The sequence below is a fragment of the Salmo trutta genome, chromosome 31 (genome assembly GCF_901001165.1).
Source record: "Salmo trutta chromosome 31, fSalTru1.1, whole genome shotgun sequence".
In the NCBI taxonomy this organism is placed as follows: domain Eukaryota; kingdom Metazoa; phylum Chordata; class Actinopteri; order Salmoniformes; family Salmonidae; genus Salmo; species Salmo trutta.
Window position 1 is genome coordinate 28,769,366 of NC_042987.1, and position 14,655 is coordinate 28,784,020.

General features: G+C 44.8%; 1 protein-coding gene across 2 annotated transcripts in view; it reads left to right on the forward strand.

Annotated features, from left to right (window-relative positions):
* The window catches only part of slc44a5a (solute carrier family 44 member 5a), a 74,252-nt gene extending 66,994 nt beyond the window's left edge, over positions 1 to 7,258 (forward strand). The window contains exons 5-22 of one of the 2 annotated variants that reach the window (XM_029725939.1): positions 694 to 778; positions 1,179 to 1,307; positions 1,447 to 1,507; positions 1,594 to 1,717; positions 1,836 to 1,919; positions 2,665 to 2,777; positions 2,943 to 3,074; positions 3,498 to 3,597; positions 3,707 to 3,799; positions 4,033 to 4,120; positions 4,241 to 4,503; positions 4,693 to 4,787; positions 4,882 to 4,985; positions 5,159 to 5,232; positions 5,330 to 5,400; positions 5,546 to 5,634; positions 5,727 to 5,811; positions 6,118 to 7,258. In XM_029725939.1, coding sequence (XP_029581799.1) covers positions 694 to 778; positions 1,179 to 1,307; positions 1,447 to 1,507; positions 1,594 to 1,717; positions 1,836 to 1,919; positions 2,665 to 2,777; positions 2,943 to 3,074; positions 3,498 to 3,597; positions 3,707 to 3,799; positions 4,033 to 4,120; positions 4,241 to 4,503; positions 4,693 to 4,787; positions 4,882 to 4,985; positions 5,159 to 5,232; positions 5,330 to 5,400; positions 5,546 to 5,634; positions 5,727 to 5,811; positions 6,118 to 6,212 — 1,885 coding nt within the window. In that variant the 3' untranslated portion in view covers positions 6,213 to 7,258. Of the gene's footprint in view, positions 1 to 693; positions 779 to 1,178; positions 1,308 to 1,446; positions 1,508 to 1,593; positions 1,718 to 1,835; positions 1,920 to 2,664; positions 2,778 to 2,942; positions 3,075 to 3,497; positions 3,598 to 3,706; positions 3,800 to 4,032; positions 4,121 to 4,240; positions 4,504 to 4,692; positions 4,788 to 4,881; positions 4,986 to 5,158; positions 5,233 to 5,329; positions 5,401 to 5,545; positions 5,635 to 5,726; positions 5,812 to 6,117 lie in introns of those variants that run through there. The other variant, XM_029725940.1, reaches the window with a different exon arrangement.
* Positions 7,259 to 14,655: the final 7,397 nt, after the last annotated feature.

A 14,655-nucleotide genomic window follows, 5' to 3' on the forward strand; every position in this document is an offset into this window, starting at 1 on the left:
TGATTCTAGATCTGTTGTTAACTTTAACTTCCATCTAGCCCTAGTGTGGTCCGCTGAACCATTGGCTGGTTCTTTATCTAAGCACTAAGTACTTCAACGCTATTAAATTGACCATTTGACCATTACAATTAAAAGGCACCTCACCACCACACACAGTTCCCATTGTCAGTGAAATCAAACCCAGTGAGTCCAAAGTCTAATACTGCATCCCCACACTAAAGTGCTCGGTGTTGAATTCCCCTCATAGAACTCAAGCGTGATTGACAGGCTGTAACCATGGCGAAGATTTGTTCTTTATCGACGGCTGTAAAGCTGTGATAAGGCTGTTTGTAAGCTATGAGATTGGGAGTAGTGTGTTTACTCCCAGCTAGCTAGGGCCCTCAGATCTCAGCAGCTCATAATTAGCACTGTGTTTTTCTCCCAGGATTATGGGATTGTGATGGAGTTTAGCCTGGAACACGTGTAGAGAAGAGACTACACCACTCTTTCACCCATTATACTGAAACACTGGAGCATACAGGCTACAATTTTACAAAAATTAAGACGGATATTAGGAATGGTTGTCTTTTTTAACATCATTGTATGTCAGACTATATGAGGGCTTTTCTCTGAATCTTTCCTCTGTGCTCCACAGCCACCTAGTGGTAGTACTGTATCAGTTCTAAACTGTGTCAATGTTTGTTCTTTGTATAGAAAAAAATCCACACTGTTCTACTTCAACATCCTGAAATGTGCCAACCCTGCTGTCCTCATCAACCTCCAGTGTCCCACCACTCAGGTATTCATAACATATTGGTCAAGTGATATCAGATAGAGAAAATAACAGGGTAATGGAGTATTTAAGTGTAGTGGCTGTTCAGACATGGGATTCATATCAGCCACAGTATGAGTTCACCTTGGGGCTCATAGTAATGGCTGGAACGGAATTCATGGAATGGATTCAAACACGTGGTTTCCATGAGTATGATATTAAAAATAAATATAGTCCCACTCCCAGTAATTTATTGGGTAAATCACCAATGTTTCGGCATCACTCTGCCTTCTTCAGGAGTTTGATACCATTCCATTCACTCCATCCCAGCCATTATTATGAGCCATCCTCCTCTCATCAGCCTCCTGTGATATCATCTTACTGACTTTTAATAAAAATGTGTGTATGTGTGTGTGTTTCCAAACAGATGTGTGTTTCCAAGTGCCCGGACAAATTTTCCACCTATACAGATGTGCAGTTGCAATACCAAATCACTGCAGCACCCTGGGACTACTACAGGCAGTTCTGCAAACCAGGATTCAACAACCCAACAAAGGCATGTACCATGTATGTAGGCTGTTTGCATGTGTGTGAGTATACTGGTTCTCAAAGGCAGTGTGTAGGCAGGATACTGTTAGGATGAGAACTGTGTTTCCATTGAATGCAACATCTTGATCTTTGCTTTTTATTTTCAGCCCGTTGCACAAGTGTTACGAGATGAGGACTGTCCATCGATGATCGTGCCTAGCAGACCATGTATGTACGGGGGGGGGGGGGGGGGAGAGAGACGGCAACTGGCAGGCAATTGTGAAGTGATGGTACTGAATTGTCTTGTCTACTAGTCCTGCAGCGTTGTTTTCCTGACTTCATCACTCTGAATGGAACCCTGACGGTGGCCAAAAGAACCCACTTCAAAGATGCCCTGGACACAGCCCGCAGTGTAACTGAACTAAGAGACGCTGCCAAGTGAGTTACAAAGACCGACACACACACATGTTGATGTGCGTGTTCATGCATACACACACATACACACAGAGACACTTCTGTAAGAACTACAGTTTTAGAATAGTATTGTCTCCTAAAGTGGCATCACAGGTCTGGTGGATGCTAAGGAGGTTGGGATGAAGATTGTGGAGGACTACGCCGCCTCATGGAACTGGATCTTAATGTAAGAACCTACATGAATACTTCAGTACTTACTATAGAATTCTGTAGTAAACTGTAGAATACTTTACGACATACTGTAGTATCCCTCTACCATGTGTAATACTTAGTATATAATCTACTACACACTACAGTATTATCCACAAAAATACTACAGTAATGTCCGCAAAAACCCTATAATAAATACTTCAGTATTGAATTTGCATATATCCTGCACATTCCCCTCCCCCATTTCCCAATGTGTGCCACCCATAAGTGAGAAACCTAAATGCCAAGTATAGACCATATATTGTGTTCCCTACAGGTTATAGAAAAGAATAGTAGCTATGAACTATCTGTTCAGACCCCAGTCCTACATAGCTACCTACCACAGGTTATGGAAAATGTGCTCTTTTAGTATTTCTCCAGAAGTAGCCTGCACTTCTTCATTAAAGAAAATAAAAACATGATCTATAGTAATACTACAGTAAAGTCTACAAAAACACTACATGAATTACTATAGTATATAATACGCTTTTATTTTACTACAGAATTTATACTACAGTTAACTGTAAATACTACAGTAAAGTCTACAAAAACACTAATGAGTAATACTATAGTATTTATAGTACTTTTTCATGTGTGAACTCTTACTGGCAGAGATACACTGGTTTGAGTTATTATAATGGACAATGACTTGTTCTGTATGGTACTTTTACGGTACTGTAAAATGCTATATTTAGAGAGTGTACTGTATATTATATTTCCAGAGGTCTGGTGATAGCTCTGGTGGTCAGTCTGATATTCATCCTGCTGCTACGTTTCACTGCCGGACTCCTCCTCTGGTTCACCATCATCGCAGTCATACTGGTCATTGCATACGGTCAGTGTGTGTGTGCCTGTGCGTATCTACCTGTTTGCTTGCGTGCGTGTTTATGTGAATGTGTGCAATTGTGCATACGTACGTACGTACGTGTGTGCGTGCGTAGCCGTGTGTGTTACCAGTGTCTTCTCACCTCTTTAACCTCTGCTTTCTGTGACTCTGCAGGAATATGGCACTGTTACCTGGAGTTCTCCCTGCTGAGGCAGCAGCCCGGGGCAGACGTAACCATCGTAGACATCGGCTTCCAGACAGATGTCATGGTTTACCTGCAGCTCAGCCAGACATGGTTCATCTTCTGTGAGTCATCACCTCTCTCATGACGATCTCTCTCTCAGCTTTATCTCAGGGCTGAGTCTCTTTCAAAGCATTTAGCCTGATGACCAGTTTCAGTAAAAGTAAAACATTTCTCAAAGTATATGGTTGTTCTGTAATACATTCTTTCATTTACTTTACACATTACAAATTGAGAAAATGTATGGTTAGGATTGATAGTATGGTTTGGCTCAGACTCTCTAACTTTCTGCTGTCTCTCCTCCCCTCTCTCTCTGTTAGTGGTAGCTCAGACTCTAACGTTCTGCTGTCTCTCCTCCCCTCTCTCTCTGTTAGTGGTAGCTCTGACTCTCTAACGTTCTGCTGTCTCTCCTCCCCTCTCTCTCTGTTAGTGGTAGCTCTGACTCTAACGTTCTGCTGTCTCTCCTCCCCTCTCTCTCTCTCTGTTAGTGGTAGCTCTGGGTACCATAGAAGCCTCTATCCTGATCATTCTTATCTTCCTGAGGAGGAGAGTACGGGTGGCTATCGCTCTACTGAGAGAGGGAAGCAAGTAAGTCAACTAATAGTAACAGTTTCAGCGTTCTCTCACTTTCTTTCTTCATTTAGTTCAAGAGTATATTTTCAATGACTGATGTTCTTCTTGTGCCTCTGGTCTCTAGGGCCGTCAGCTACATAATGTCAACACTCTTCTACCCAATCATCACTTTCCTGCTGCTGGCCGTCTGCAGCTCCTATTTTGCCGTCACCTCTGTGTATCTTACTCTTACTGGTGTGGTATTTCTCCACTAGAGGGTGCAGATTTTGCATTTCTTTGTTTAGCGTGCCATTCATGATAACCACCAAACTCCCAGATTCTATACAGTTGTTGTATTGAATGCCTTATGGAATACAGAGACACAGAATTAATTGAAGAAAGTGGTGTTCTATTGTGTACTGTTGTACAAGAGCAATTTTTTTTTTTTACCTTAATCAGCGTTACACCCAGATTCCTGGCCTCCTCTGGAGATGCCATCTATAAAGTAATGGCTGCTGAGCCCAACTGCATGTATGCAAACAAGACATGTAATCCTGAGGTAAGTTCCCTTTTTCTCCACTCAATCTAAGTATCCTGCAGACACACACAGAAACTCGGGTTTTGAGTACCCCAGATTTGCATGGATTGTAATCCGGTATTTTCACTATTTCCATCTCAGACGTTCAACAAGACCAACGTGTCTAAGGAATGTCCGGGCGCCCAGTGTACATTTGCGTTCTACGGTGGGGAGACGCCCTACCACCGCTACCTCTTCATCCTCCAGCTGTCCAACCTGCTCATCTTCCTGTGGCTGGTCAACTTCACCATCGCCCTGGGACAGTGTACCCTGGCTGGGGCCTTCGCTTCCTACTACTGGGCCCGGAGGAAGCCCCAGGACATCCCCCCCTGTCCCCTGTTCTCTTCATTTAGCAGGGCCATACGGTAAGGAGCCTTTCATACCAGACTACAAATACAGTAGATTAGCAGGGTTACTGGAAAAGTTACTTTCATTATGGCTCAGGAGTTGTTTGAACCAGGTCTTTATGTGTTTAGAGGGTTTGGGAGGTGATGGTTTGTATTAATGATAGACTGACTAAAGCAGATGAGCGTGTGCGCGTATCTGGGTTACAGGTATCACACAGGCTCACTTGCGTTTGGTGCTCTAATTCTGGCCGTGGTTCAGATGGCCCGAATTATCCTGGAGTATCTAGATTCTAAACTCAAAGGTGAGTTTGGCTTTAGGACAGTATAGTACAGTATTACACAATCTAGTCCTGAATGTGACTTTGGAGTAACTCGTCACTAATGGTTTGTGTTCAGGTTCCAATAACGTGGCAGCACGCTTCGTACTCTGCTGCCTCAAATGCTGTTTCTGGTGTCTAGAGCGCTTCGTCAAATTCATGAACAGAAATGCTTACATTATGGTGAGTATGGTGGTTTGTGGGCGTCCATATGCACTGACACTTACATAGCTGTTCCTCGGTGTGAAGTGGTGCTAATTTAGCGACAGTCAGGGGTAGCTGAATGTGACCGCACAACTCAATTGTAGGCTATAGTGTAACTCAATATGGTACCATGGTCTGTGTGTTCACTCTAGATTGCGATATATGGGAAGGGCTTCTGCATGTCAGCTCGAGATGCCTTCTGCCTACTGATGAGAAACGTAGTCAGGTAAGGCCCTCTGAAGCCAGGGGCTGGATTGTTAGGCTACCCAGTTGGTGGCACCTTACTGAGCTAACCTCACTGGGTTCCCCCCTCTCTACTGCAGGGTGGCGGTGCTGGACAGAGTGACTGACTTCCTACTGTTCCTGGGGAAAGTGCTAATAGCAGGGAGTGTAGGTGAGTCATTGCAAAAAACTTATTTTTGTTCTTGTGACTTCTAACCGTTTTAGTCTAAGGTTATGAGAATTTAAAATCAGTCAAAGGTATAAATATTTGATGAAGCGTATCTGTGGGTATTTACAATGTTGTTTGTGTGTTGCAGGCGTCATAGCCTTCTTTTTCTTCACACACAAAATGCCCATCTTTCAGGAAGAAGTGCCGACCTTGCATTACTACTGGGTACCTTTACTGGTAAGAGGCCCATCTAGAAAGGGTATAGCAGTGGGTATATCCTACATTCAGCTGGGTATTGATGGTGTATTATCGTGTCTTATCATTGGCAGACGGTGATATTCGGGTCCTATTTGATCGCTCATGGATTCTTCAGTGTATATGCAATGTGTGTAGACACACTGTTTCTGTGTTTCTGTAAGTAAAACCTCTGTATTCCTCTTCATAGATATGCTTCCAAAACGCTGTGGTATTGGTCGATGATTCATTACGGTTGAATGCAAAAAATCACATCTGAAAGAATACGCCTGCGCTCATCCTGACCTCTGGCATCTTTGATTGGCTATTCAGTCGATCCCAATATCAATGCTTTGGCTGCTTTACAACTGTAAAAAACACCATGGCTGTTCACTTGCTTCACATTCGATCTGAGCACCTCTAACCCCTCTCTCCTCTTCCTTCCTCTTGTATCCCATTCTCCACTCCTCCCATACACCCCTCCAGGTGAGGACTTGGAGAGGAATGATGGGAGCTCTGAGAAGCCTTTCCTCATGTCCGCTGGGCTGCACAGTATTCTGAGAAAAACTGACCACCACTGAGGGACACACAACAAAACTGTCCTACAAACTAATAGCTTTACTCTTCTGAGATATTTAGCATGCTTTAAACTCAACTGAACAGAGCTGAACACTAGCTACCTACACTATGCTGTCTATCAGCTAGCAAGTAATATCAGTCTCTAATGGACGATGAGACCACTGGCTGTGACTATTGCAACTCAAGAACCTTCTCAACTCTTCAGAATTAACACTGACTGTGATTTTGAGGGACTATGAGACTCCTCCTAAGAACTCTTACATTGACTATGACATTTGTGATCATTCAAATAATTATTAGACGTACAGGACACGGACAATGAGACTAATAGTGTGACTATTAGGCATGAAGACTTTGCTACTGCCTTACCTCAAGACTAGGAATTTGCAGGCAGCAACACTTTTGGAACAAGGACAGGTGGTCAGACTTCACTGTGACTTAATCCAACAAACTCGTAACTCTCTGGTGCAGTGAGAGAGAGAGAGACTTCTGGTTTGCGCCAAACACATCAGAGGCTATGCATATCCAACCTGCAGGACACTACTATTGTCCCTATCATCTTCATTCATCCTCAGCAGCTATACTGTAACTGCAGTTTACATGAACAAGGGACCTTACTGCAAAGAAAAGTGCAGCAGACTCTGACAGAACCCTAAATTTTAGTCTGACCAACACTTGTTCTGCAGACTTTGTCTTTTAGCTAATGCTCAAACTGGTTGATTTTATGCTACTCAAAGTCAATATTCATTACTAATGGAGTTCCAAATACTTAGCCACTAAAGGCTAGGCAACAACAGTGTCAAGGACAATCATGAGAAAATTCTACCCTGTCACACTACTGCAGTCAACAGTGCAGTTTGCGGTCAAAACGTGAAACCGTTGTCAACTTTACACCCACAAATGGGCTCAGGTACAGCACGGGTAGCCTGTATTGTGTGTGTGATACTACACTGTACATGTATGTCAGTGGAGGCTGCTGAGGGGAGAACGGCTCCTAATAATGGCTGGAACGGAGCAAATGGAATGGTATCAAACACCTGGAAACCATGTGTTTGATACCATTCCACTGATACCGCTCCACTCATTACCACGAGCCTGTTCTCCCCAATTAAGGTGCCACCAACCTCCTTTGATGTATGTTTGGAGGAACGAGCTGTTCCGAATAAGGGCTTCTGTATATCTGATATGCTGCTGTCCTACTGTATGAATATTGAATCCTACTGTTTCAACTTCGTCAAAACCGAATGGTTTCACTTTCAAATCAGGATTTGATTTTGAAGTCATGTGATCTCTTGGTCCTGATAGGATCTCATTACAACTGAATGGTGTTACTCCTTGGCCAATGGACTACTCTCCATAATCCAGACATACTGTATGTTGTGTGATAGGAAAACCTGCAAGCAAACAAAAATCCCTATGCCTAGCTTTGGTTGCTGTATGGGGGATTACAGTTGTCTGAAGTACTGATGTTTCCTTTTACCTGGATGACCACCCTGGCTCTGGCAAATACTTGGGGAGACTATCAAATACAGAGGATGTGTACAAAACACTGGTCGAAAGTATCCACTATATTAAACAGAAGGCTATGGCAGATCCTGTGGAGATTCAGATAAGTCTGTGTCACTGCAATTTAAGATCCATTGAAAAATAAATGCTGTTTACCTAGCTGAGCATAAGGTTTTATGTACGACTTAATTGCAGGTTCTAGTTAATGTGCCTAGCTGGTTGATAGTGGAGGCTTTTACTTTAGGCTAAACACCTTTTTAGACTCCTGGCAATGGAAGGATGTCAATGACATTTTGGTAGAATTTGTACTTCAGTGGTAGTACAGATGAAAAAAGTGCTATGTTTTTATAATGTCAATTACATGTACATGCTCTTTTCTACATTTTGGGATGAATATTTAATGTATATTTAATTTGGGATTTTCTTTTGTAAAATTTAGTCAATGAGAATGTGAAGTGACCTTTATAAATAAAATACATTTGAATAGTTCCATGTGCTTTACAGCATTTGATGTGCCATGTAATGCGTTTACACCAACAACTTCTACAGTGTGAAAACATGGGCAATATTAAAATATTGTGCAAAGCTACAGCTATTGCAGCTAAAACATCAAAATCACTGTAGAATCAATAAATCCCAATTACTCGTCTATTCTTCCTCATTTTGAGTTTGTTTTCAACTCTGAGGGCTCTATTCGATCTGAACCGCTGAAGCAGAAGGTGTTACAGATTCTCCTATAGAAATGTTAAGGTCATTTACGATTGAGCCAAAATATGCAGCGTTTCCCGTGAATGCAATCTCCACTAAAGTGGGAACATTGCCTTTAAATTTCATCCCAGCTGTAGAGCTGAACTTCCTCAATGCGGATTGAATAGCCCCCTTATTTCCAGTGCTGGATCAAGAGTACAACCAAAGATTATGGAAATTCTGACAAGGTACTCGTCTCTCCGCCCTAACAATGGGAGTCGTTGTCCACAAAGCGGCACGGTGGGCTGTCTAGCTCCTGCCTATCCTTTCTTTAGATTGGTGGATACATCTCATTTATTGTCATCTTTTTTTAAATATTCAATGAGGGTTGTTGACATCAACCACCTGTATTCAATGTAGAGAGATGCTATGCTACTAGCCACATGCCATTAATATGCATAGCCGTCTCAAGACAACTCTGGTATAGTTCTCAAAGTTGCCAGGATTTCAAGTGACCTACTTATACACTACATATACAAAAGTATGTGGACACCCCTTTAAATTAGAGTATTTGGGGTATTTCAGCCACACCTGTTGCTGACAGGTGTATAAAATCGAGCACATAGCCATGCAATCTCCATAGACAAACATTGGCAGTAGAATGGCCTTACTGAAGAGCTCAGAGACTTTCAACGTGGCACTGTCATAGGATGCAACCTTTCCAATAAGTCAGTTCTTCAAATTTCTGCCCTGCTAGAGCTGACCCGGTCAACTGTAAGTGCTGTTATTGTGTGGAAATGTCTAGGAGCAACAACAACTCAACTGTGAAGGTCACATAAGCTCACAGAACAGGACCACTGAGTGCTGAAGCTCGTAGCACGTAAAAATCGTCTGTCCTCGGTTGCAACACTCACTACCGAGTTCCAAACTGCCTCCAGAAGCAATGTCGGGAGTTTAATGAAATGGGTTTCCATGGCCAACCAGCCGCACACAAGCCTAAGATCCCCATGCGCAATACCAAGCGTCGGCTAGAGTGCTGTAAAGCTCGCCGCCGTTGGACTCTGGAGCAGTGGAAATGTGTTCTCTGGAGTGATGAATCACACTTCACCATCTGGCAGTCCGACGGACTAATCTGGGTTTGGCGAATGCCAGGAGAACGCTACCTGCCCGAATGCATAGTGCCAACTGTAAAGTTTGGTGGAGGAGGAATAATGGTCTGGGGCTGTTTTTCCAGTGAAGGGAAATCTTAACGCTACAGCATACAATGGCATTCTAGACGATTCTGTGTCAACAGTTTGGGGAAGGCCCTTTCCTGTTTCAGCATGACAATGCCCCTGAGCACCAAGCGAGGTCCATACAGAAATGGTTTGTTGAGATCGGTATGGAAGAACTTGACTGGCCTGCACAGAAGCCTGACCTCAACCCCATCAAACACCTTTGGGATGAATTGGAACGCTGACTGCGAGCCAGGCCTAATCGCCCAACATCAGTGCCTGACCTCACTAATGCTCTTGTGGCTGAATGGAAGCAAGTCCCCTCAACAATGTTCCAGCATCTAGTCGAAAGCCTTCCCAGAAGAGTGGAGACTGTTATAGCCGCAAAGGGGGGACCAACTCCATATTAATGGAATGAGAGTGTAGTGAATCAGTACACTCATAACAACTTAAGCATTTGGAAACTTCAACTCGATCAAATAAACCATACATTTTTTTATTTACCAAATTCAACACTCATTGACCGCCATACAAAAAGTCTTTGCTTGGAGGGCTAAAACAACGAAAACACGCCACCTGCTCGACGGAGACAGATTTTCCGCCGTGTTGGGCCCCTCTCGTCCTCTCTGGTACAACGATGGTTCGTTCAGCAGCTCGAGCCTATCAAATTTTATTTGTCAAATACACATGGTTAGCAGATGTTAATGCGAGTGTAGCGAAATGCTTGTGCTTATTGTTCCGGCCATGCAGTAATATCTAACAAGTAATCTTAACAATTTCACAACTACCTTATGTAACGGAATGATCAAGAATATGTACATAGAAATACACTGCTCAAAAAAATAAAGGGAACACTAAAATAACACATCCTAGATCTGAATGAATGAAATAATCTTATTAAATACTTTTTTCTTTACATAGTTGAATGTGCTGACTACAAAATCACACAAAAATAATCAATGGAAATCCAATTTATCAACCCATGGAGGTCTGGATTTGGAGTCACACTCAAAATTAAAGTGGAAAACCACACTACAGGCTGATCCAACTTTGATGTAATGTCCTTAAAACAAGTCAAAATGAGGCTCAGTAGTGTCTGTGGCCTCCACGTGCCTGTATGACCTCCCTACAACGCCTGGGCATGCTCCTGATGAGGTGGCGGATGGTCTCCTGAGAGATCTCCCCCCAGACCTGGACTAAAGCATCCGCCAACTCCTGGACAGTCTGTGGTGCAACGTGGCGTTGGTGGATGGAGCGAGACATGATGTCCCAGATGTGCTCAATTGGATTCAGGTCTGGGGAACGGGCGGGCCAGTCCATAGCATCAATGCCTTCCTCTTGCAGGAACTGCTGACACACTCCAGCCACATGAGGTCTAGCATTGTCTTGCATTAGGAGGAACTCAGGGCCAACCGCACCAGCATATGGTCTCACAAGGGGTCTGAGGATCTCATCTCGGTACCTAATGGCAGTCAGGCTACCTCTGGCGAGCACATGGAGGGCTGTGCGGCCCCCCAAAGAAATGCCACCCCACACCATGACTGACCCACCGCCAAACCGGTCATGCTGGAGGATGTTGCAGGCAGCAGAACGTTCTCCACGGCGTCTCCAGACTCTGTCACGTCTGTCACATGTGCTCAGTGTGAACCTGCTTTCATCTGTGAAGAGCACAGGGCACCAGTGGCGAATTTGCCAATCTTGGTGTTCTCTGGCAAATGCCAAACGTCCTGCACGGAGTTGGGCTGTAAGCACAACCCCCACCTGTGGACGTCGGGCCCTCATACCACCCTCATGGAGTCTGTTTCTGACCGTTTGAGCAGACACATGCACATTTGTGGCCTGCTGGAGGTCATTTTGCAGGGCTCTGGCAGTGCTCCTCCTTGCACAAAGGCGGAGGTAGCGGTCCTGCTGCTGGGTTGTTGCCCTCCTACGGCCTCCCCCACATCTACTGATGTACTGGCCTGTCTCCTGGTAGCACCTCCATGCTCTGGACACTACGCTGACAGACACAGCAAACCTTCTTGCCACAGCTCGCATTGATGTGCCATCCTGGATGAGCTGCACTACCTGAGCCACTTGTGTGGGTTGTAGACTCCGTCTCATGCTACCACTAGAGTGAAAGCACCGCCAGCATTCAAAAGTGACCAAAACATCAGCCAGGAAGCATAGGAACTGAGAAGTGGTCTATGGTCACCACCTGCAGAACCACTCCTTTATTGGGGGTGTCTTGCTAATTGCCTATAATTTCCACCTGTTGTCTATTCCATTTGCACAACAGCATGTGAAATTTATTGTCAATCATTGTTGCTTCCTAAGTGGACAGTTTGATTTCACAGAAGTGTGATTGACTTGGAGTTACATTGTGTTGTTTAATTGTTCCCTTTATTTTTTTGAGCAGTATATATGGATGAGCGATGGCCGAACGGCATAGGTAAGATGCAGTAGACGGTATAAAGTACAGTATATACATATGAGATGAGTAATGTAGGGTATGTAAACATTATTTAAAGTGGCTAGTGATACATTTATTACATCCAATTTATAATTATTAAAGTGGCTAGAGATTTGAGTCAGTATGTTGGCAGCAGCCACTCAATGTTAGTGATGGCTGTTTAACAGTCTGATGGCCTTGAGATAGAAGCTGTTTTTCAGTCTCTCGGTCCCCGCTTTGATGCACCTGTACTGACCTTGCCTTCTGGATGATAGCGGGGTGAAAAGGCAGTGGCTCGGGTGGTTGCTGTCCTTGATGATCTTTTTGGCCTTCGTGTGACATCGGGTGGTGTAGGTGTCCTGGAGGGCAGGTAGTTTGCTCCCGTTGATGCGTTGTGCAGACCTCACTACCCTCTGGAGAGCCTTACGGTTATGGGCAGAGCAGTTGCTGTACCAGGCGGTGATACAGCCCGACAGGATGCTCTCGATTGTGCATCTGTAAAAGTTTGAGTGTTTTTGGTGACAAGCCGAATTTCTTCAGCCTCCTGAGGTTGAAGAGGCGCTGCTGCGCCTTCTTCACCACACTATCTACTTCAGTTTGTCCGTGATGTGTACGCCGAGGAACTTAACTTTCCACCCTCTCCACTACTGTCCCGTCGATGTGGATAGGGGGCTGATCCCTCTGCTGTTTCCTGAAGTCCGCAATCATCTCCTTTTGTTTTGTTGACATTTAGTGTGAGGTTATTTTCCTGACACCACACTCCGAGGGCCCTCACCTCCTCCCTGTAGGCCGTCTCGTCGTTGTTGGTAATCAAGCCTACCACTGTAGAGTCGTCTGCAAACTTGATGATTGAGTTGGAGGCGTGCATGGCCACGCAGTCGTGGGTGAACAGGGAGTACAGGAGAGGGCTGAGAACGCACCCTTGTGGGGCCCCAGTGTTGATGATCAGCGGAGTGGAGATGTTGTTACCTACCCTCAGAACCTGGGGGCGGCCCGTCAGGAATTCCAGGTCCCAGTTGCACAGGGCGGGGTCGAGACCCAGGGTCTCGAGCTTAATGACGAGTTTGGAGGGTACTATGGTGTTAAATGCTGAGCTGTAGTCAATGAACAGCATTCTTACATAGGTATGCCTCTTGTCCAGATGGGTTTGGGCAGTGCGCAGTGTGATTGCGATTGCGTCGTCTGTGGACCTATTGGGGCGGTAAGCAAATTGGAGTGGGTCTAGGGTGTCAGGTAGGGTGGAGGTGATATGGTCCTTGACTAGTCTCTCAAAGCATTTCATGATGACGGAAGTGAGTGCTACGGGGCGGTAGTCATTTAGCTCAGTTACCTTAGCTTTCTTGGTAACAGGAACAATGGTGACCCTCTTGAAGCATGTGGGAACAGCAGACTGGGATAAGGATTGATTGAATATGTCCGTATGTCGCCTTACCCTGATTAAAAGCAGTGGTTCGCGCTTTTAGTCAATCCACGGTTTCTGGTTGGGGAAGGTTTTAATAATCGCTGTGGGTACAACATCACTGATGCACTTGCTAATAAACTCACTCACCGAATCAGCGTATTCATCAATGTTATTGTCCGACGCTATGCGGAACATATCCCAGTCCACGTGATTGAAGCAATCTTGAAGCGTGGAATCCGATTGGTCGGACCAGCGTTGAACAGACCTGAGCATGGGCATTTCCTGTTTTAGTTTCTGTCTATAGGCTGGGAGCAACAAAATGGAGTCGTGGTCAGATTTTCCAAAAGGAGGGTGGGGGGTGGGGGAGGGCTTTGTATGCGTCACGGAAGTTAGAGTAACAATGATCCAGGGTTTTACCAGCCTGGGTCGTGCATTCGATATGCTGATAAAATTTAGGGAGCCTTGTTTTCACATTAGCCTTGTTAAAATCCCCAGCTACAATAAATGCAGCCTCAGGATATATGGTTTCCAGTTTACATAGAGTCCAATGAAGTTCTTTCAGGGCCGTCGATGTGTCTGCTTGGGGGGGGATATACGCGACTGTGATTATAATCGAAGAGAACTCTCTTGGTAGATCGGCATTTGATTGTAAGGAATTCTATGTCAGGTGAACAAAAGGACTTGAGTTCCTGTATGTTGTTATGATCACACCACGTCTCGTTAATCATAAGGCATACACCCCGCCCTTCTTCTTACCAGAGGGATGTTTGTTTCTGTCGGCGCGATGCGTGACAAACCAGGTGGCTGTACCGACTCTGATAACGTATCCCGAGTGAGCCATGTTTCCGTGAAACAAAGAACGTTGCAATCTTTGATGTCTCTCTGGAAGGCAACCCTTGCTCGGATTTCGTCTACCTTGTTGTCAAGAGACTGGACATTAGCAAGTAGTATACTCAGGAGCGGTGCGCGATGTGCCCGTCTACGGAGCCTGACCTGAAGACCGCTCCGTCTGCCCCTTTGTTTTGGGTAGCCGGCTGGGATCCGATCCATTGTCCTGGGTGGTGGACCAAACAGAGGATCCGCTTCGGGAAAGTCGTATTCCTGGTCGTAATGTTGGTAAGTTGACGTTGCTCTTATATCCAATAGTTCCTCCCGGCTGTATGTAATAAAACGTAAGATTTCCTGGGGTAACAATGTAAGAATAA